The following is a 20,847-nucleotide window of genomic DNA, read 5'->3' as shown; positions in this document are numbered from 1 at the left end:
GGAAAGAGAAAATTCCCCGAATCAGGATACATGAACCAGTTGCAGAGACAAAAACGAGAAAAAAAGAAAAAAAGTTGCGAGGCAGAGTAGGCGCGAGCTGGTACTTATCACTCTTCAGTTTAGAGAGCAGCATCAAGAGACCACAAGTACCCTTACTTGTGTTACTTTAGTGGATGGAAAGACCTAATTCGATCACCTTTGCAATGCTCATCAAACCCTGTCAAACGAAATTGGTGGCATCTCTATCGATGACAACGCATTCTGCAGAAGGAAAACCAATGACCTGCCGATCCAACCATCTGTGACTAGTCCTATTCACTCTCGGAGTTGTCCGAAACAAGACCATGTGTATGCATCGAGGAGGGAATATCTCTCAAAGATCTTCGTTTCCGTCCGGAAGTGGCCGAGAACGGCGCTGCAGAGTATCGATCATTAATCGCCGAGAACCTGGATGTGGCATACGCCACATTCCGATTACCCATTGTCTCTGTGTTTGCCTCTTCAGCAGCTTTGGACAAGGGATTCTCAGAGTCCCTTGTCGTGCTGCGGGAAAAGCGGGAAAAGCGGGAAAAGCGGGAAATTCTCTTGGGCCGCCCTTGGCCTGTGAGCTTGTTTCGTATTTGAATGGTCTTGTTCGCTGTTGCTGGTGGCGAAACGGGACGCTTCCACTTTCGAGGGTGTGCATCTTGAATGCGGTTCTGCAGATTTCTGACCTGGTCCCGCACCGACTCTTCGGGGCAGGCCACAAAATCTCCATTCTCGTTAACCATGAGGCCGCGGAGCTTGTCGTCCACCTCTGTCTGCAGCAGGCAGCAGTTGGATGAGCTGTCAAAGTACAGAGGAAGCAAAAGAGGCGCCTCAGACTTGCGAACTTGCTTCCGAGTACTATTCAAAAGATCACGCCTGACACTGAGCGTGATGTCATCGCCGTTACTGATGGTTGAGAGTGTGAATCTCCAGTAACCCTTTTTCGGTTGAGGCAGCTCAACAATGTCGTAGCTCATTGAGGCAGCGAGATTATTCCGTCTGCCGGTCGACTGCAAGAACGGATCACAGATGATCCTGATTCTATGATCTCCTGAGCACAATATTGTAACCGGTTTGGAACTCTTCTACGACCAAGAGAGTTAACGACCGGGGAACTGCAAGACCAGAAGGAGGGGGAGCTGCGGAGACCATCACTGGCAGTAGGACTTACAGAATCGAGTGCCAGCTTCACCTTATCGTCCCAGACTATCATGGAATTGCCGGCATCATTATTATCACTCGCGTGTCTCTTCTTGGGTCGTTCCAAGTAACCTCGCTGAATTCCGAACGCAGCACCCTTCTCCATGAACTCCCGGCCCGTAAGGGTGTTGGCAGTCGCAATTGCCGCTCCCCTGGCAATATTCCATGAACTGTAAGCATTGTTAGTTTATAGACTTGTCGAGTGTTGAGCTGCACCCACTCTTTCTCTCCAGCAAGCTCGTAGAAAGGGTACGGATCGGCAATCCCGGCCTTCTTGCAAGCATCGCCGATGCAGGCTTTGACAACGGAGTTTTTTCCACTTCCGCCGGACAATACCACCTGGACGTTGTCACTCATTTTAGCTGCTGCGGAAATCTTTTGGCATCCGAGTTTGAGCACCCCCTCCAGTCCCTCCAAAAAGCACTCATGAGATTTGTGCGACGTGAGGTACACGGCTCTCAATTTGCTAGAGTCGCTGGGATCCGTGATGTGCAGTGACATGCCATCGATCCTGTCGGACCTGAAATTTGTGATCTGGCGGTGGAAGTCCCCGAGGAGCTTTGCCCTTTGCCGAGGAAGCAGCTTCATGCTCTCTTGGCTTTCGAGGGACTGAGCTACAGCGTTTGCAAATGCTTGCTCCCACAGTTGCGTGCCTCCGCTGGCGCCTAAACAAATTGCAAAAGTTAGCCGAGCCAGCTAAGAGGTTCTTTTTGGCTTACAAAAAGCTTCCCCCACTCTGAAATAGCTGATGTCTCTGCCTCTTCTAGTGACACTGAACATGCAACCGTTCTGGAGGAAGATCAGTTTGCATTATGCAATCTTGTCACCAGTAGATTGGGTCTGGCCCAGAACTCACCATGGTGTGGCCTCCAAAGTCAAGGAATACCACAAGAGTAGGCTTTTCGGAGGACCCGAGAAGCTTTTCAACATGAAATTGACTCCAGAACAAGTTGTGGGCGCAGGCGAGACTTTCCACGTGTAAGACAATAGCGGGTTTGGTCCTGAACAGGCTGGGAAACTCTGGGATAAGCCTCTCAATCAGATCTTCGTATAATTTCAGTTCTTTTGACGTCCAGATTGCAGGGTACGATAGACCGACTTTTTCGACATGTAAAGTGGTACCGTGAGTGCGGCCGGCCAAAGCGTGGTCGCGTGGGTATCCTGGGCTGCAGTAATTTTCCACTTGCTTGAGAACAGTCCTTGCAATCTTTTCCTTTCCTTTGAGGATCAGACTCCATAGATATTGGCTATTCTTGCCCTGTAGTGCGTTGTCGATGTCTGCGTTACCAGTTTTGGGGTTTTCGACGAAGAAAGCCTTTGAGGGTGTTGCAATGCGATCGTCGTCGGCTCGCTCACCAGTGTATACTTTGCCTTTGCCGTCCAGATACAGGGTGGAGTTGAATGCACCCTTTTGGTATCTCTCATCGTGTCCTGGGATTGCACCGGAGTTCCAAACCACGTGCAACCCCCGTTCGTCGCCTTCGGGGACGAAGAGACTGATGCGAATCGCCGTGCTCCCCCAGTCCCATCCCAAGGTACTATCGGCAACTTGTCAGTTTCCATATGGAAATGGGTGAAAAGGACACATTTGAAACAGCTTACCATCCCTGCGTCTTTTGTAAGTTAACCTCGCACATTCTTGGTAGTTCCTTGAGGCATTTGTCTGTGTGGATATTTTCCTGTACAGCAAGTCAGAAGACCAAAATCGAAACGCCGCACCAGAGCATGTACGATGGAGGGGGAAAACTGGTCAAGGGCGACATACAGTGCTTCTTCTGCATATCAGAAAATGTTACTGGGACGCTAAGATAGAACGATTGCCAGGATAGAACGAGTGCTGGGATAGAACGAGTGCTGGGATAGAACGAGTGCCGGGATAGAACGCGAGCAAGGCTACAGGGGAACGAGTAAATGGGCGATTGCGATGCGGAGACTAGGGTGCATATGGCCAAAGAAGGACATAGAATTCACTGAAAGCAAAAAAAATCCTCAAAGTTGCGGGGGAAAATCTCAAACATCAAAGAATGAAAGGAAAATGGGAACTTTAAGCCGTCTGGAGCGACTGAACAGTGGCTGGGGCGAGGAGAAGCGAAAGAAGGTCTGTCCAGGGCTGTTGTTTGCATCGGAAAGCAACACCTCTTCCAGCCCATAGTGCATAGTAGTCACAGATACGCCCTTGGCGTTGTTTGCTTGCTACCTCTCCAGGCCAGGGTAGATGCATAATGCACGTATCGGTTGGTTGAGGGCGGCAAGGAGCATTCCGGGCCGTAGGCGACGTGTCTGCAGACGAAATAGCACAATTGACCAACGAGGCTGACGTGCAAACAAACTTGGAAGAGGAAATGTCTCTAAAAAAAGATTGGACCTGTTGGACACCGATTCGAATTCGCACCTGCAACTGCCGGGGGGTTGGCATCCGGAATGAAATTTCCCTCCAACATGAACCTGTTTCCCCTTCCAATAAGTCAAGATCAGCCGGTGTTACAATCTCAAGGTGCTGCAGCTTTCTTTTTATTTCTTTTTCTGCACTTATCGTCAATCGCCAATACTATCGATATTCAATAGACCTCCTCTCCCCCACCCTCCACTCCCTCGCCCCCAGAATCGAACTTTGCTTCACCAACAACAGTACGCCCAACATGGAAGACCAGGATATGGTGCGGAATCCAATCTCAGAAAAGACTTCACAAGACGTCAAGAGCCTGACGAAGCGCTGCAATGAGCATCTGCAGCACGAGTTCACCCGGGCGCTGAAGGGCATCGTCGAGTCGTACGAGGATTTTAGGGGCAAAGTACTCAAAAACCTTGAGGCGAGTGTCCCCTCAAGGTTTCCATCCTACGAGAAGGCGGGAATTATTGCGCAGATCAAGGCCGACTTTCCATGCCACATTAGCCAGCTCTACCATGACCAAACCGGGTCCTTTGCTTTCGTCGACTTCCAGTTCAGCTTAGGAAAGGAGACAACTTTCACAATGCCATCGGAACTCCAGACTTTTGATCTTACCGCCGAAAGCGTATGTACTGCGCTTGCCTTTTCCCTTCGTTGATTATGTATGCCAGACAGCTGAGTGGTGTCAAATCCGTTCGTCAGCCTCGCCATACAAGCAGCCCCGAGCCAGTAATCTTTTCGACACCGCTTCCGAGCCAGCCAACGCCGAAGCGGCGAAATTCGACTTCCCCTCGAAAGAACAAGGTCCGCAGCGGCGAACCTGCAAGTAAAAAGAATCCGAGACAGAAAATCCGCCTCGTCGCACCCTCTCCGCAAAGGCGTCGCTCTGGCAAGGAGCCTGCGAAATCGCCGTCGCAGAATCGACATCGCCAGAGGCAGGACAAGCCAAAGAAGGCGGCGGGTTCGGCGAATGAGGCAGAAAACAACAAGCATACGACCAGCTCAGCAGTCACCAAGGCGCACCACACCAGCTTCGTGTTTACCTACGAGCTCGATGGGGAGAAGCGGTTCTACGTCCTGTTTTGCCCGAGAAAGGGCTGCAAAAGCCGAACCTTCGACGCCGACCCTTTCGTAGGTGGTCTAGCTGCTGCTCACTTCAGAGACTGCAACGTTGAAGTCGGCGGCGAGGATGACATCGTTCGTAGATACGGACGGCCAGGTGTGTACCCAATGTCCCAAAGTCAGCCAGTTGTGTCGATGAGTGCAGCACTAATCGGACATCATCCCAGTTCAAAATCATAGTAAAAACTTCCCAGTGGGAGAGGAGTGGGTCAAGAGACACAATGCAAAGGTGGTTGCTCAGGCGCGTAGCAGCTCAGAGTCAGTGGCGCAAGTCCCCGTTGACATAAGCACGGGTGGGAAGCACGACGAAAAGAACAAGAATACCAATACATCTAGCCACAGCAAAAGGTATGAGTTGGAGGTTGATAGTGATAAGTCGTATGACGAGTTGGCTAGGTAAGCCTGCACCCTCCTTGCCACACTTTGGGTGTAGATAGCTATAGACCAATTCACAACAGAACGCAAAATGCGATCGGAATCTTTGAGAAAATATTTGCGAGTCAAAAACGACTAGAGAAACATTTTGTTTCTTGTTTTTGATCCTTCTTGGTTTCTGTTGGTCTTATTTTAGTGATCTCGCCTGACTGCTTTAGCAAACCTTCCTTGGCTATCCGTAAGCGCGAATCCCATGCTACCTTTGCCGTGACCCATAGCTCCTAATCTCCCTTTGCATAATAACATCAACCTCATTTCCAAGTACGCCTCCCAAGAACCGAACATTCGTGTAACCTTAAAAAAACGAGAACATATCTACAAGCCCGCCTCGATTGCGGCGAATGCCTCTGCAAAACCAGGCTCCTTCTTAGTCTCGGCCCATATCCTCTCTTTCAGGCCACTTCCCTCGGTGGTATACATTACCGCGGGCCACCTGCGTCATGTTAGTCTACCGTGTTGGGAGTTGAAGTACAGCGATAATAAAACTCACGGCTTGATGACACCGTCTGAAGTGAAGCTTCCGTGGCTCTCTATGCCCTTCACAATGGCGGCGTCGAGGTAGCTCCTTGCGCCAACCTCAACGCTGCGGCCCAATGTCTTCTTAAGCATGCCCATGAAGAATGGTTCGGCCGACGGCTTGACGATGTTGGTTCCTGCAGTGAGACCCGAGCAACACAGGTTGACGATGACATCGTTCGGGTTCACGTAGGTTGCCAGCTTGGACACGAACAGCTGGCCGAGGAATTTGGAGAGCTGATAGTTCTTGCTGGGCTCCCAGAGCCTCTCCTTGTCTGCGGGCTTAAGCAAGGAGCCGGTCACCATGTCCTCCTCCGGCTTGTGCCAGTAGGTCATGCTAGAGCTGACGATGACCAGTCTTCCGGGCTCGCCGGGCGGGCACTTCTCCTTGATGATGGGCAGCAGCAGCAGTGCTTGCAGCACTGTGGAAAGGTAGTTGACTTGGAGCATCAGCTCGTGGCCCTCGCGAGAGCGTGTGAAAGTCTGTGCGGAGATTCCGGCGTTGAGGATCACCATGTCGATACGTGACAGCTCCTTCTTGCAGCGGACTGCGAATGCCCGGACGCTCTCGTACAACTCCATCTCCAAGTTCCATATTTGGATCTCCGCCATGGGGTATTCCCTCCGCAGGCCCTCGGCCAGGGCCTCGCCTTTCCTCGTGTTCCGGACTCCCATGATGAGCCGGCCCAGGTTGCGGTCCAGGAACTGGCGGCTGGCCTCGAGGCCGAGGCCGCTGCTGGCGCCAGTCATGATGAGAGTGCAGTCGGATAGATCGAATTCGATCGGTATCTCGGCCGGGGTGACGACAGCCTGTCGGTAGAGGAATGAGAGCGGGTTGGCTTCCCAACCCGCCTGGCTGGCCAAGGCGTTGGACATGACGGGCGGCGGTGATGAGACGATGGACTAGTGGCAGACTTGGGTTGTTGGGATGCAAGATGTCCAGAGGCAGCAGACGGACGACGTTTAAAGGTGATGTATTGCCCCGGCTGATCCGAGAGAAATATGGAGGTGGAAACACAAAACAAATTGCAAGTTTCTGGGGACGAGTTCTGTTTGTCAAGGGCAGCGGGCGTTTTGTTCACATTTGATGTCATGCTGGCGGCATTTGTGTCGCAGGACCTTGGGCTTCTGACCGGGTCCCCCCAAGGCGCGCGGTGTGCCTCGAGGACCGAGCGGCCGAAGTTGAGACGTGCCAGTGCCTCCGATCGGACTGGGTGCTACCATCCAGTCGCGCTTGGGGTTGGGCGCTTAGGTCCCACGCTTCATCATGCGTTACGAGGTCGAACGACCACCAGATGTTTTCGGCGGCGCAACGGGTGGGTGGCCATACAAAAGGGGCTGTTTTGTCGCACGATCGACCGCGGGGGTCGGCTGGGACAAGGGGTCTACGACACTTGGTGTAGCAACCTAAGAAAAGATCCAAACATGCTTAGTCAACAGCGCCCACCGAGGGTGCTGTCATCGTTGACAAGTTTTAGAAGAAGCAAAGAAAAACTTTATTCGGAGGGTGATATCTGTAGGGGTTTCAGAAGCCGCGAACATTTCAACCAGCGTTTTGACCGGCACGATATAAAGACACTAGAAGAAGTCTAACCCACAGTAGATCTTCACAGAAGCACGCTAGAGCGACGGCCAAGTCCCTCGGTGAGCTTCGGTGATGAGTCAGCAGACACTAACCACCCAGGCGACCGGGCCGGAAACACTTCGGAGCAGTCGGCAGGCATGGCCCGTGCTGGAGTGGACAGCCGAGAATAGACGGGCTGCCCCTCCCCCTCCAGGTTGATTCGTTAGGGTTGCGGCGATGCAGTGGTGGGGTAAGGTGGACTGGAGGAGTGTAGCGTAGGGAAATGCAACATTGGCCTTTGTCAGGGTCGTTTCGTCTTTCCCCGACATCCATCACCGCCAATCCACCCTTTCGAAGCACACACCGAGTGTCCGTGATTAATCCCCTTCCTCTCCCGCCAACGCCGGACAGGAGAAGAACCCGCTTTCTCAGTCTCTCTTGTCCCAACTCCTCCCACCTTTCAAGGCCCCCTTCCTGCCGCACACCCGCCCCCTTTCCACCCCTCCGAGTCTCCACTAAAGAACCCCGAAACCCCGACCCTCGAAATGTCCGGCCTCGACTCCCCCGAAATCGCCGCGGCCTACGATGCCGTCCGCTCCGACAAGGACGAGACCAAGTGGCTGCTCATCTCGTACGCCAGCGCCGTCGGCAACAAGCTGACGCTCACCAAGACGGGCACCGGCGGCATCTCCGAGCTGGCCTCGGAGCTGGACAACTCGCAGGTGCAGTACGCCTACGTCCGCGTTGAGTACGCCAACGACGCCGAGAGCAAGCGCGTCAAGTTTGCCTTCGTCATCTGGATCGGCGAGAACACCAAGGTCATGCGCAAGGCCCGCGTGAGCATCGAGAGCAGCGAGGTCAAGAGGGTCCTGCCCCACCACAGCATAACGGTCAATGCCAGCGACAAGGGCGACCTGGACGAGGACGACATTGTCAAGCGGTTACGCAAGGCCGGCGGCGCCGACTACAACGGCGGACGTGGCTGAGCGAGGGGCCGGTCGGCATTTCTTTGAAAAGCAAGCAAATAAGGAAGGAGTCGGAAAAGGGGCGGTGGACGTGCCCAGCACGGCGGCGGCGGGATTTGAGCTACGAGCACACGGTATCTGGCCAGGCGGAGGCGCTTTGGGGAGCGATATGCATACTCTTTTGAAATACAGCATACACCTTGGATAAATATAATGGGACCCGACTACGGGACCAGGCGCAAGCCAAGAGAAATCTAGGGATTTTACCACATAGACTCCTGCCCAGCCGGGCCAGCCACTATTGCCTGTGTGCCGAACCGTCGAAAGAGTATGCCCTCGCAGCCTGACCCCGTGGGAGTTCCAACCTTCGGCTTGTCGAACCGCTAGCTAAATGTCGCATGAAGTCGTCGATCAAGCTTGTGGCTCTTGGAGCATGGCACTGGACGACATTGGCATCTTGCCCTACAACCACCCGTTATATCCTGCATCCTGCGCATTCTCCACTCGATCTTTGGTTTATGATGAAGCCACAACGGCCACGTCAGTAGCGTCGGCGATCTGGGCTCAGTCCACGGCTGGGACCATCCCTGCATTGTTAATGCCTCCACATCCGGAAGAGGGCATACATGGAACACGTCGGTCGACATCGAAGCTAGCGTCTGCTAGCCCAAATCCACCTAACCCCTGGCCAGAGGCATTGGATGCTTCTTGTTGCTCTTTTACCAGTTTAGAGTTCCGACAAGCCAACATCTCGCAACCCAGCATGCCAGCAGGGCATCTTTCTTCTGAGCATCGAGGTCCGCGGTGAGGTTGAGCGTCCCCTTTGTTTCCATTGCCACGCACAACCCCTTGTCGTCCTTCCACTTCTTGTCCTTGGACAACAGCTCTACCTGTTCGGCAGCGAACAAAAGTTTGCGAGTCAGCTCGTCGTCTGCGCGGTAGCCGTACTTGATCATCTTGCGCTCGTTCTCCGGCTTCAGCATGTCGTTGGCCAGGTTCCTGGTAATATGCCAGAACTGGTACGAGGTTGCCGTCTTCTTGAGCTCCACGTAGCCCTGCAACGTCCGCGCCTTGCAACCGCGGATGGCAATCTCGGGCGATGCCCAGGGGAACAATGCGTGGTCGTTGAGGATGAGATACAGCGTCAGGTCGTAGTCGTAGTCGATGATCTTGGCTTTCTTCTTGGGCATCGATAGGCGCCGGCTCTCGTTGGTCGTGAGCCGTCTCAAGTGGAGCTTATACGGCTTATCGGTGCTGGACCGGAGCTGGGTCATGTGGAAGCGAGGAACCAGCGGCCCCGACTCGGAAGGGGCAGAGAGAATGAGCGGAGCCTGGAAGGCGAAGAACCGGTCGTGGGGGTCCTGGCGGGTGTATACCGGCGGGATGCTTTCTGGCAGGGCCTCATCGGGCCTGAGCTGTTTCTTGATGTCTGCTGCCGGCGCCGAGACGGCGCTGCTTGGACCCGGTAGGCTCGCGGTTTCGGAGGATGATCTCCATAAATTCGGGGGGTGAAGGGATGATGACACAATCGGAGTGGATTCCAGTAGATGGCGGTCATACGACGGAGGTTGTTCTTCGGCGCTCTTGGCCGCGCTTATGGTATCCATGGTCGTTGGAAACTGACGCGGAAATAATACTGATAATTCGAGTCTGCCGAGGTACTTGCAAATGCCATTGGCGGAGGCAGTCTAAGGATCATTCATCCTGGCAAATAAAAATGACATTAAGAGAAGCAAACGGAAACGGGATGCAGTCTATTAAATGTTCTATGACGTCGAAAGCATTCAACTTGATTGGAAGGCGACAGCACACCCGGGCGCACTTTACGCGCTATCATCGGGCGACGGCGCAGCCGAAATCCACCTGCACTACGGCTCACTCGGCATAGTGAGTGTAGCAGTACGTACCGCACGTGCGGATGGAAATGGCCAAAGTAGCTCAAGGAGGCCACACAACACATCAAAATTTTGTACTTTTTTTTGTTTGTTATATTTCAGTTCCAACTAATAGCGAATACTTGAATTGACAGGATATTTTGAAAAGAATCTTAGCATCGACTCGCTAGCATATTGTAACTGTTGGAATCACAGGTTACCCGTACGGGAGGTAATCGAACGTAATCAAAGGGCCAAACTGGTACTGTATTCTTCTGTATATCTTGTGTGGTTAGAAGAGTAGGTAGGTTGGCAGCAGCAGCAGTGGTGAAGATATCACTGTTGGCAGCCCGGAGGTTGGATCTCCGGGTTCCGCTGCCGGCTGCTGCTGCTGGCCGGCTCCCTGTATGTTGGCTGAGTAATCCAACAGTAACCTTGCTATCTTCCTAGCTTTGAAGTGAATGCAGCAGTCATGTTTTTATCATATTAAGAAAGATGCAATGCCTCTGTGGCCACCCCAGTTTCTTGAAGATTTATTTCATGCACGAAAAATTGCAACTCTAACAGCCTCGGGTTACCGTCATTGTTAGAGGCGGATGGGAGGGTGGTGTTTAACGAAGAGAGTTGTGCGGTAACAAGGAAGCAGTGGCAAGTAGGACCAGTGGGACAGGCAATAAAAAGAAAAAGATGCACACGATACATATGAATAGAGTAGACCAACTAAATTATATTGATTTTCTGAGGACTAAGTGAAAGAATGATTCTTCAAGCAGTCGTTTGATATAGCTAGAAGGCGAGAGGGCGATGGGGCGTAAGATAGGTGAGGTATTTTCAGGCGCAGTTGTATATCCTTCTTTAAAGGAATGTATACAAGAAACCAAGCCTTATCCGTTCCACACAGCCTAACAATGTCGGCTATAATAGTAATACATGCAAACAACTATTATAGGAGGATTGAAAACAATGTCTTCGTTCTTGGGTTGTACAAGTGAAAATATGGGCTGCTGGCTGCTCCTCAACCTCGTTTAGTTGGGCTTTTATCTCTCAAATTAGAGAAGGGTATGGCAAGTGCCAAAAGCCGCAACAGCAACTCCTGTGACTCTCGTAACGCAACTTCCCAAGGCCACCCAGATTGCAGCAGTAGCAACTCCAAATGTAGGGACAGCAGTAAGAATTTCGGCTTCGATTGCAGTACCAACACAGCCAAGAATTCCAGCAGTGCCCGCAAGGCCTGCAGCGACAACACAAGCGCCGCACGCGGCGTGGCTGAAGCATCCGGAGTTAGCGGATTGTACGCGAGTGTTGTGAATTGAAAGAAGCTGGCGTTCGTAAGCGCGATACTGAGCTCGCTCATCCACGCGCTTTTCAAGTCCTGAGTTGTCGGTTTCCACTTCCCGCTCGCTGAGGCTAAAGTCGGGGTCAAGTTCGTGGAGAGAATTCGTGATCTCGTGTGCAAATTCGGAGAGCACAAACTGCCGAGTCTCAGCACTCCACGACGTGATGACTTCGCTTGGCTGCTGGAGAAGCCCGGCAAGTTCACCAATGTCGACAACAGAGTAGTCGCTGGTGTTCAAGAGCTGGTTGAAGATTTCAGCCTTGACATTGCAGGCCTGAGCTAGCTCCTCAACGGGTGATGCAGCTATAGCGAGCGTAATGGTGGTGGTGGCAATGAGAAGCCGCTTGACGAAGTGGGAGGCCATTGTAAAGTTTGGTGGAGACTTCTGTAATGAAGCTATAATATGGTTTGCAAATGAGGTTGAGATCGAAGCTGGTGGTGATGGAGCTGGATACTACGAGTAGAGGATTGAATTCTTGAACTAGACCTTCCCTCGACCCTATATAGTTTTTACCTCCTTATGTGCCTTCTGTGATCAATTGTCAACAGGTTCAAGATACGTGACAGAAAAGAGCAGATTCCCCTTGCTCCGATGTGCAACTACACTACTTGGAGTGCCAAGCGCGCTCTGATACTAGTTTATACAACCTGCTCAAACTTAACTATAGTATACGGAGGTGAAAGTCAAAATTTACTGCTCAGAATGCCAAGGAAAATGAAGCAAAATCACTCAGTTAACAGTATTAGCACAAGGGGCAACATCATGCGCGAAAATAATCCCGCTTCACCACCCTAGAAGTCCTCATTTTTCAGGACACAAAACAACTGAGGGTATTTTTCCTGGATGTGGACTTCTTCTGTGATGTTCTATGAGTTAAGGCGAGCTCCCAATAAGGCCAAGTACTGGAAAGTGCAGACTAGTTGAGATGAACATACGGAATACCGTAGACACTCGACAAACCCGCTAGTGAAGATTTATTAGGTTTGTTATAGAAGGCGGTCAATATACTGGCCAATCCTCTACTCCTGTGCATCTCAACTACAGCTTTCCTTGATGTGTCATCCTTGATTCTGCCAGCAGATTATCCCTATTTCAGCAGACGCTTTGCCTTATACAGTTAAGCTCACCCTTAGCGGTTAACGAGCTTGTCGAGTGTCTACAGTATACCAGGAACAGAAGTTGCCTAAACAGGAGTGTCTACAGGACACCAGGAACAGAAGTTACCTAAACAGGAATTGGGTGGGGCCGGTGGGAGGTCCCAACTCGGAGGTAAGCGGGGGCCGGTAGGAGCCGGCCAATAGGAGTCCCGTGCCAGTCACCTGTATTACTGCAGCAGCAAGGAGAACACTATCCAGGCAGCTAACTAGCAATGCCCAGTTAGCAAGACCTACAAAAGTTTGATTACGAGGCTTGGCAGTACAATGAAATGTAAATTTATAGACCTTAAGGAAGGAAATTGATTAAATGGTGGCCTTGGAGAACAAAAAAAGACAGTTATTATGTACATATCAATGTTTTGTTAGTTGGATGTGACTTCACACAACGCTGTATACGTCTACCCGCCTCATCCGATCTTGTTAGTTAAGGTTATTTTTTTATATTATTGGACAGAGTTACTCAAGTTACAGTTACAAATGTCTCTTGGCGCAATACGCACTAATTTCTATCCAGGGGCATTTCGAAATATATCCCTTGGGATCAAGTTGAACAATTATAAATAAATCAGTCATTACCCTCATCAACTACTACCAGAAACAACCATCACTTCATCTTCTTCAGCCTTTTAAGACCCTCGTTGATCTACAATCACCTCGTTGCCTCTTCATTCTCGACTTTCACCATGAAGATTACTACCTCCTCTATTCTGTCGATTATTCTTCTCGGCGTCGGTGCCAACGCGCAGGTCCCTTGCCGGGTGGCTAATGAACCGAGTCCTCAGAATGCACCTCAGTACGCCTACACCAAGGTCCTCAGCAACTTTTGGCACGCCTCATTTGATTTGACTACCGCAACACTCGATCCACTCACCCGCCATTTCGAGATTTCCAACAATGGGGTTCGGCGCCGAATCGTTTGCCACTACTACCAAGGAGACCAGTGCTTCTGGGTTAATGGCGGCGATACATGCATCGTCACTCTTCCTCAGCGCTATGTCAACGTCAACAACCCTGGTTTCATTAGGACCTGGCTGGCGTAGGTGCCAAGGGGGAAGTCGGCATCCTAAATTGCACCGTTAGCTAGGCGTTAGCCAACGGAGGAATTCAAGAGACTTTTTAACTGCAGTTGAAAGTTTCCCATATATACTATCTACATAGCCACAGAGTATCTTTTTAGAAGTATGCCCCTGAGTGTTGAGCTCTGGGCATGTGCAGTCTAAAATCCTCGCTCGCCAATATAAGCTACCTATGTAAAATATATTTGCCTCATTAGACTATGCATGATGTGAACTGTGACTGTGTTTTAAAGCAACTTAAACTGTATTGTTAATTACCTGTGCACTGTCTCTATGTACATGTCAAAGGATCCCTATTTTAGCTGTGGCGTATGGTTGGGACCTACTGCTAGTATTGTATTATTGGTACAGCGTCCATCGAGTCGGATTACTTCCTCTGACTGAACGCCTAATTCCTTCAAAGTTTCCCACCCATGGCCCACCCACGGTTTCCATTTACAGGAGGTACCCTGTTGGATTTTATGAAGCCCTGTGGCACCTAATTTTGTGTATGAAGCCATGGCGTGAAAAGCTGATGGCTTAACGCACGCGTCCTGCGCAGCGACCTCACCTATGGATGTGAATCCACTACCTTTTCCACATGATTTCCACTACCGCTCTTTCCTCAAACTTTCAGGCATTGCTGTAACTTCACCTTTTGGATTCTGCCAAGAACTGCAAGGATAAAATCTCTTCGCCTGGCCAAACATCACTTTCTCTCATCATTCCTATCGTCGCTGAGACCACGAACATTTCAAATATGTCCGGCTCGACTACTATGGCCGACGACTTCGTCCCAGAAGACGGCACATCAACAGACGAGATGGTCACTGAGTATAGTGCCCGAGAAGCAAGCAATCTCTTTGCTTCGCTTCCTTCGTGCGACCCTAGCCTCAAGTGCAGACAAAGCGATCTTCACCATCGGTGGCAAGCTCAACATCGCCGACTCCTCGCCTAAGGAGCCCGCTACATCCTCGATTGAAGCAGGCGCGATCAAACCTCTCGTGATCCGTTGGGATACCGGAAATCAGAATCATGGCCGGAGATTGACATTGCCCGTACAGGACGACAAAGTATCCCAGGTTGGATTTGGTCAGCTTCTTCAGGATTGCCAACCAGCAACATTTGGTCGCCACGACCAAGAAGTCTTTGATGAGACATACCGCAAGGCGGCCAAACTGAATGACGGAAGTTTCTGCACAAACTTTAATCCGTACGAGCATGGTATCATCAATACTGTCGTCCAGGCCCTGGCTCACGACGACAACTCGTCCGACACCAACAGAGGAATCAGGGCGGAATTGTACAGTTTGAACGTAAGTCTTTGATTAAATTACTGCTTAAATTACTCACAGCACTGTTAGGTGTACTATTCGCCCTCGGGAAAGTTCAAAACTCATGTAGATACACCTCGATCCGAACGCCAAATGGGGTCGCTGGTCGTTTGCCTTCCACACCCGCACGAAGGTGGCCAGCTCGAAGTCCGACATAGGGGCCAGCAGGTCACATACGACTGGGCTTCCGAGAATCCCTCCAAAATTCAGTGGGCAGCTTTCATTTCCGACTGCGAGCATGAAGTACTGGAGGTCACACAAGGCCACCGAGTCACGCTTACCTACAACTTGTATTGGATGCCCTACGGCCCGTCCTCCATGTCAGATCACCTTGGTGCTATGGAACAAGAGTCACTCCCCTTCTATTCTCTTCTGAACAAGCTCGTGGATTGTCGCGCTTTTCTTCCTGAAGGCAAGTTGGGAGAAAACCAAGATACAGATCATTCCGAGTAGTATGCTAACTAGGTCTTGTCTTCCATAGGAGGGCTACTAGGCTTTGCCTGCACCCACGCCTACCCGCATACCTCGAAATCGTCGATCGGCAATCTTCATCACGGCCTGAAAGGCCTTGACATGGCTGTCTACCAAGCCTTCAAACGCCTTTTCGGTGCCCACGCAGTTCGGATCAGGACATTTCTACAGAATACAAACTACTGGTCATGGGGGAGTAGATACTCCCACACGGCCACGGAGTCCGAAGAGCTTGAGTTAAATACCGAAACCTTCAGTCCAAATACCGAAACGGCCTTTATTTCCAAGGCTCCTTATCCGTCATTTTTGCATCCTGTGTGCGACGAAAGTGATGGACCATTTGATCCCCTCACTGTCGTCCGTGAAATCAAGATCGACAACAAAATTTGGCATCAACGAGCATTCTCCCGCAAAGATGTGATTTGGCTTAATAACTGCCCAGGAAAAGGTGATAATCAAGAGCTAGCGGCTGCATACCTCACGGTAAGATTGGCTATATATTAGACGCATTAAATTGTTTTGGAGATCGACTGCTAACACCCCTTCGCAGTACGGGAATGAGCCCAGCCTGGATTCCTTCTACTCATCTGCAATCATCGTCGCACAACTCCCCCGAATTTCTAACAACCACAGTGAACGAAAGGGCATGCGCAAGGAAGCATGAAAGTCATTTGTGTGAGCTAAGGAGACGCAAATTTGTGCCACCTTCGTGATCAGGGTGTCATTATCAAACTTGTACTAATACAATGTTCGTTCTACTTTCACAGCAGAACCAACAGTGTCATTGAAGACACTTTTCGACAAGGAGTAGCTAAATAAATTGAGAATCTCTCGCCCTTTTCAACGGAAACTGTATCATTGTAACGTAGTATACAAGCGGACAAAGCTTCACCATCGAGCTTCAGAACATCCCAAAGTATGTCAAGTTGTATAAAAGCTTGAGTGTTTTGGTTTGCAGGTTAATCATGCAACCTGGTATACCAACCTATTGGATAAATGGAGTCTGAGACATGAAAAATTCGTGCAACTGATGTTAGTGGAGATCGCAGCATCTTCGAGAGAGGGAAGGTTCACGTTGCCCACCCATCAGAGAGGACATTTAAGACTAGTTATTAGTTTTCTCCAAGGAAACGCGGCACAGTTCTTGTCAAGTTCAACAGTTGTGTCAAAATAATACAGGGTGGCCGTTTCCCCCAGGAAAATGGATCCAGGAGTTTAGTTAATCTCTTGTCAAAAGAGCTGAAATAAAGATATAATCGAGAGTATTTGAATTATGAGATATAATGGCCAAGATACAAGTTGTTGATCAGAATTTCACGAAACACTTTGCACAACTTTCTTCTACAAGAACTCACCTAGCGAGATTCCTCCTGAACTGCTCCTGCCTTGCCCCCACAGTGAAGTAAGGTCGTTCCTTCCTTGCCTTCCAAGTCCGCCCTTGCGTGTCATCTGAACTCACTCTTTGAAGAGGAAAACAAAGAAAACGCTTACCGCCGGCACATCGCTTAGGATTATTGAAATATTCACAATTTCAATTCCTCATCTGTATGGAGGTGAAGTTTGCTGTGTCCGTCTTTGTCCACAAGCTCCCTTTTCTCCTCCCACACTACTGCTGCCCCCCCATCACCACTTTTCTTTTCTCTTTCCCAACTCAACGATAGCCCGTTTACCACACGCAAGCTGAACTCAGGAGACAAATCATCAACAAGACAAATTAACATCACAAAATGGACACACGCATGCCTTCTTTGAAGGCCATATGCCGTGGCTTGGTCCATTTTATCGTCTTCGCCCTTCTGATTGACGTCTGCCAGGCCCGAGGCAAAGGTGAACGCAATCCCAAGAAGATTCTTCCTCCCATTTTCTAACTGTTTTCTTTCTCCAGACTACAAGAAGCTAGACGGCCGCTCCGATGCTCTGAAATCTCTCACGACCACCGACGAAACCACACTCTCCCTCTCTGCCTCTGAGCACCGCCAAGGTCGCGTTGTCACCAGCATTGTGACTACCTACGTTCTGGTTACCCTTCCTTGTGGCCCTTCGGAGTTTCCTCCTTCGATAAAATCTTCACCTACCGTTCTGCCCATCCCCACCCTCTCAAGTCTCATAGGAACCAGTACGAGCAATGGAAGCAAGGTCGTCTCCTTTGATACTACTACCACGACAAACTCTGTTGTCCCTGGTACCTTCACTGACCAGAACACTACCCCCGTTGATTCCACGGTTCCCGTCTCCACCATCACCTCGCTTACTGGGTCAATCCAAAGCAGCAAAACAATTGATGGTGGAAACCCGTCCACCGAAGCTCGCACAGATGGTCAGTCTCCTTCTTCAATTGACAGATCCACACATGGAGACCACCAAAGTAGCACGCCAGTCGAGGGTGGAAACTCATCCGTCGAAACTCGCACTGATGACCCGTCTCCTTCGTCAATCGACAGATCCACGCATGGAAGCGACCAAAGCAGCACGTCAGTTGAGGGCGGAACCCCGTCCACCGAGACTCGCACTGACGATCAGTCTCCTTCGTCAATCGTCGAATCCACGCATCAAAGCCACCAAAGCAGCACGTCAGTCGAGGGTGGGAATTTGTCAACCGAAACTCGCACTGATGATCAATCTCCTTCATCGATCAATAAATCAACGCATCGAAGCCACCAAAGCAGCGAAAGTATTGGTTCTTCTATGAACTCACCGCAAACATCTTTGTCCAGTTTTGGTGCAACTCAAACCTCTCATGTTGCTACTCCTGGCCAGACTACCTCAGCAACTCCCGCGACAGCCGCTGAGCCTGGAAGCAGTGGCACAAGTGCACCAAGATCTACAAGTGCCTCTTCCACAACTTCCGAGAACAATGGCTTCACGTCATTGTTTGTGACTGCCACCATAGAACCCCCCAAGGGCGTCGAACCTACCACTTGGGTTACCTGGACCTCCTCCGAGGTGACCAAGACAACTACAAAAGATGGACTGTCATTCCCAACCATCTTCCCCGTGTGGGTTTGTGGTGGTGGTCAACTGCTGTGCAAGCCTGATTGTATCATTCCATTCCTCTTCTGTGGTAACATCCAACTTCCAGGACCACTAGGGTTCCCCTGGGCCAAGGTATGTGGTCACTCGTTTACCCAACTACTGACTTACTTGAACCTAACAATGGCATACAGCCTCCCAATATCCCACCCCCCAAAGGAAAACCCTCTGAGGATCCAAAGCCTGACGACCCCGAAGACACCCCCGAGCCATCAAAGACTCAGTCACCTTCCAAATCCGCCGAACCTTCCTGCACCAAAATCTCATTTTGTGACCAGAATTGCTTTGTCAGTCAAGTCGCGGTTACCGGAACGTCTACAATCTTCACCACCAGCTGCCTCGCGGCCACCTGCGAGCCCAGTGTGGTGTGCAGCAAGACCCTCGGCACAACAACGACCACCACCACATATTCCACGCATACCGCCACACCTACCCCAAAGGAGCAGTTCTGCGGCGACAAGGACTCGTGGTGCCTAAGTTGCGAGAAAGGCTCCGAGCTCGCAGCTCGTCAAGCCCCAGACCATGGTTTTCATCCAGACCCGGACCCCGAAATCCTTGACGGCCCCAAAGGACTCACCCATCCTGACACCTGGCCCCAGGGCAGGCAGAACTGGTGGGACCGTACGTGGGCGTATGTAGAGCGCTACTGTCCTGGTCTTGCTAGGCCACGGGTCACTCTGGAAGGAGAAACCGTAAATTTGGGCTACTCCACCATGCGAGCCGATGTCTGGGAGGACAAGCCTTTGGCTGGAAGCACGGGTCCTTTTTGGGGATGCAGCGGCATCTTGATCGTCACCAAGAGAGGTATCTACACAAGTCACGTCTGGGAGGTTCCAAATTTCTCAAAGGGTTCGCACTCCGAGGCGGCCTTTGACTGGGATGCAGAGTTCGATGAAAACGTCTTGGGTTTCTTGAAAAAGGGCTCGGGCGATGGTCCTAACGATTATCCCGGTTTTGACCAGCTGAAGGAAAGCACTCCGATATTCGATAACATCGTTGAAGACACGATCGCAATTTTGCTCATAGTGCCTTCTGGGGTGGTAATGTCGGGTTCTGTGCAATTCCCTCCCAATTACGACGACTTTCCCGCCAGACACCAGGCTAAGGTGAACAAATGGACAGACTTCATCAGCAACGAGCTCGGGTTCCCTCGAGAAAAGGTCAGAGACATCATCTACGTCAAAGGGCCGTCATACTGGCCAAACCATGTCTCGGGCAGACATCCGATGCAGAATTACAAGCCGCCATACGGCCTCTTGTACTGGCAATACCACCCATCCAGTGTGACTGAAACACTCCCCGACGGAAGAGAGATCCGCAAGCCTACTATTCGAGTCTGGTACGAAAGGTTTCTTCTCCTTGAGCAGTCTTGGTGTCTAGGTGGGACTGTCGCAGCTCGCGATGAGGGTGGCTTTGAGTCGTGCCCGATGCCATCGGCCCCCGTGCAGCCTTCATCTTTACCTTCACGCCCTTCGCAGACTGTCTCCGTACCCATTTCGGCTATCGGTTCTGGTAATGGCCAGACTCTCTCGGGTGGAACAATCAGCGCCACAATCACTACAAAGACTTCCGCTCTTGCTTCCAGTCACTCTTCTCTCTTGGCGAGCTCATCTTCATCCAAGGCCGGCCATGTGGTTGTTGTCACTGCCACCGCCGAAGTGACCGTCACAGAGTGGCTGGACGAGACTACGACTGTCATGGCTCCATCTGAGACGCTTCCTGGCTTCGTTTCTGCTGGCGGACCAATTTTCTCGAAGGTCAAAGCCAGAACCGCCTCGGCCGTCATCCCATCAGTCAATCCCAGAGCGTCAAAACGTGTTGTCCGAATCAGTCAAGACATTGCATTTGGCATGCAAAAGAGCAACCACACAGCCATTGTCTCTGTATACGAGCTTGATGGCCAGAAGGAGAACATCCTCATCACCGAACGCGATATCAAAAGCGGCGGCCCTGTCGACCTGCCTAGCGAACTGGCTGTCCGAGACAACAAAGGTGGTCAGCTTTTCATCAAATTCGTGACTGGATGGGAGGCAATAGAGCTGGAGTCGAAGATGGAAGGCCGAGTCCAGAAATGGAACATGCTGCACACCAAGGATGCAGGAAATCCAGCGACTCCCTGGTGCGAGATTTTGAAGTCGGCCCCAGGCGAGGTAAGTGTTTTTCCATTTGCTTTTCCGAGTGATTATAAGCAAGACACTAATGCCTTGATTTTTCAGGGAGTTCTCAAGCGTGATGTTGCCTGTTGGTATGAAGCTTGAGGCGACATGGAGATTTGCGCTGCAGCCTTTTGCCCAAGAAGTTCTCGTGAATGACAGAGGCATGTGAATGGGAGGAAGTTTGTTACACAAGCTTAGTCTAGCAACATCAATGT

The 20,847-nt window shown here is 51.0% G+C and overlaps 9 protein-coding genes across 9 annotated transcripts; 5 read left to right on the top strand and 4 right to left on the bottom strand.

The window, feature by feature from the left end:
• Positions 1-311: 311 nt before the first annotated feature.
• EsH8_II_000347 (uncharacterized protein) lies at positions 312-2,864 on the bottom strand (the record flags this gene model as incomplete). The annotated part of the gene is made up of 6 exons (XM_083263645.1): positions 312-1,037; positions 1,199-1,379; positions 1,448-1,892; positions 1,947-2,016; positions 2,084-2,765; positions 2,830-2,864. 6 exons carry the CDS (start codon positions 2,862-2,864, stop codon positions 312-314), a joined length of 2,139 nt encoding a protein of 712 aa, XP_083120967.1.
• A 1,002-nt stretch (positions 2,865-3,866) lies between these two features.
• On the top strand, positions 3,867-5,138 carry EsH8_II_000346 (uncharacterized protein; the record flags this gene model as incomplete). The annotated part of the gene is made up of 4 exons (XM_083263644.1): positions 3,867-4,241; positions 4,550-4,856; positions 4,933-5,086; positions 5,135-5,138. 4 exons carry the CDS (start codon positions 3,867-3,869, stop codon positions 5,136-5,138), a joined length of 840 nt encoding a protein of 279 aa, XP_083120966.1.
• Positions 5,139-5,488: 350 nt separating this feature from the next.
• EsH8_II_000345 (uncharacterized protein) lies at positions 5,489-6,565 on the bottom strand (the record flags this gene model as incomplete). The annotated part of the gene is made up of 2 exons (XM_083263643.1): positions 5,489-5,606; positions 5,664-6,565. 2 exons carry the CDS (start codon positions 6,563-6,565, stop codon positions 5,489-5,491), a joined length of 1,020 nt encoding a protein of 339 aa, XP_083120965.1.
• Positions 6,566-7,798: 1,233 nt separating this feature from the next.
• On the top strand, positions 7,799-8,239 carry EsH8_II_000344 (coactosin family protein; the record flags this gene model as incomplete). Its single annotated transcript, XM_083263642.1, has 1 exon — positions 7,799-8,239. The coding sequence occupies one exon, from the start codon at positions 7,799-7,801 to the stop codon at positions 8,237-8,239; it is 441 nt and encodes a 146-aa protein (XP_083120964.1).
• Positions 8,240-8,937: 698 nt separating this feature from the next.
• EsH8_II_000343 (uncharacterized protein) lies at positions 8,938-9,825 on the bottom strand (the record flags this gene model as incomplete). The annotated part of the gene is made up of 1 exon (XM_083263641.1): positions 8,938-9,825. One exon carries the CDS (start codon positions 9,823-9,825, stop codon positions 8,938-8,940), a length of 888 nt encoding a protein of 295 aa, XP_083120963.1.
• Positions 9,826-11,141: 1,316 nt separating this feature from the next.
• On the bottom strand, positions 11,142-11,792 carry EsH8_II_000342 (uncharacterized protein; the record flags this gene model as incomplete). Its single annotated transcript, XM_083263640.1, has 1 exon — positions 11,142-11,792. The coding sequence occupies one exon, from the start codon at positions 11,790-11,792 to the stop codon at positions 11,142-11,144; it is 651 nt and encodes a 216-aa protein (XP_083120962.1).
• A 1,477-nt stretch (positions 11,793-13,269) lies between these two features.
• Positions 13,270-13,626, top strand: EsH8_II_000341 (uncharacterized protein; the record flags this gene model as incomplete). The annotated part of the gene is made up of 1 exon (XM_083263639.1): positions 13,270-13,626. One exon carries the CDS (start codon positions 13,270-13,272, stop codon positions 13,624-13,626), a length of 357 nt encoding a protein of 118 aa, XP_083120961.1.
• A 775-nt stretch (positions 13,627-14,401) lies between these two features.
• Positions 14,402-14,969, top strand: EsH8_II_000340 (uncharacterized protein; the record flags this gene model as incomplete). The annotated part of the gene is made up of 2 exons (XM_083263638.1): positions 14,402-14,480; positions 14,533-14,969. The coding sequence occupies 2 exons, from the start codon at positions 14,402-14,404 to the stop codon at positions 14,967-14,969; spliced, it is 516 nt and encodes a 171-aa protein (XP_083120960.1).
• A 2,204-nt stretch (positions 14,970-17,173) lies between these two features.
• Positions 17,174-20,734, top strand: EsH8_II_000339 (uncharacterized protein; the record flags this gene model as incomplete). The annotated part of the gene is made up of 5 exons (XM_083263637.1): positions 17,174-17,273; positions 17,332-17,763; positions 18,337-18,551; positions 18,611-20,626; positions 20,693-20,734. 5 exons carry the CDS (start codon positions 17,174-17,176, stop codon positions 20,732-20,734), a joined length of 2,805 nt encoding a protein of 934 aa, XP_083120959.1.
• Positions 20,735-20,847: the final 113 nt, after the last annotated feature.

The sequence above is a fragment of the Colletotrichum jinshuiense genome, chromosome 2, assembly GCF_051148585.1.
Source record: "Colletotrichum jinshuiense chromosome 2, complete sequence".
NCBI lineage: Eukaryota > Fungi > Ascomycota > Sordariomycetes > Glomerellales > Glomerellaceae > Colletotrichum > Colletotrichum jinshuiense.
The sequence above is the reverse complement of the archived record's forward strand: the minus strand, read 5'-3'. Positions and strand labels throughout refer to the sequence as shown.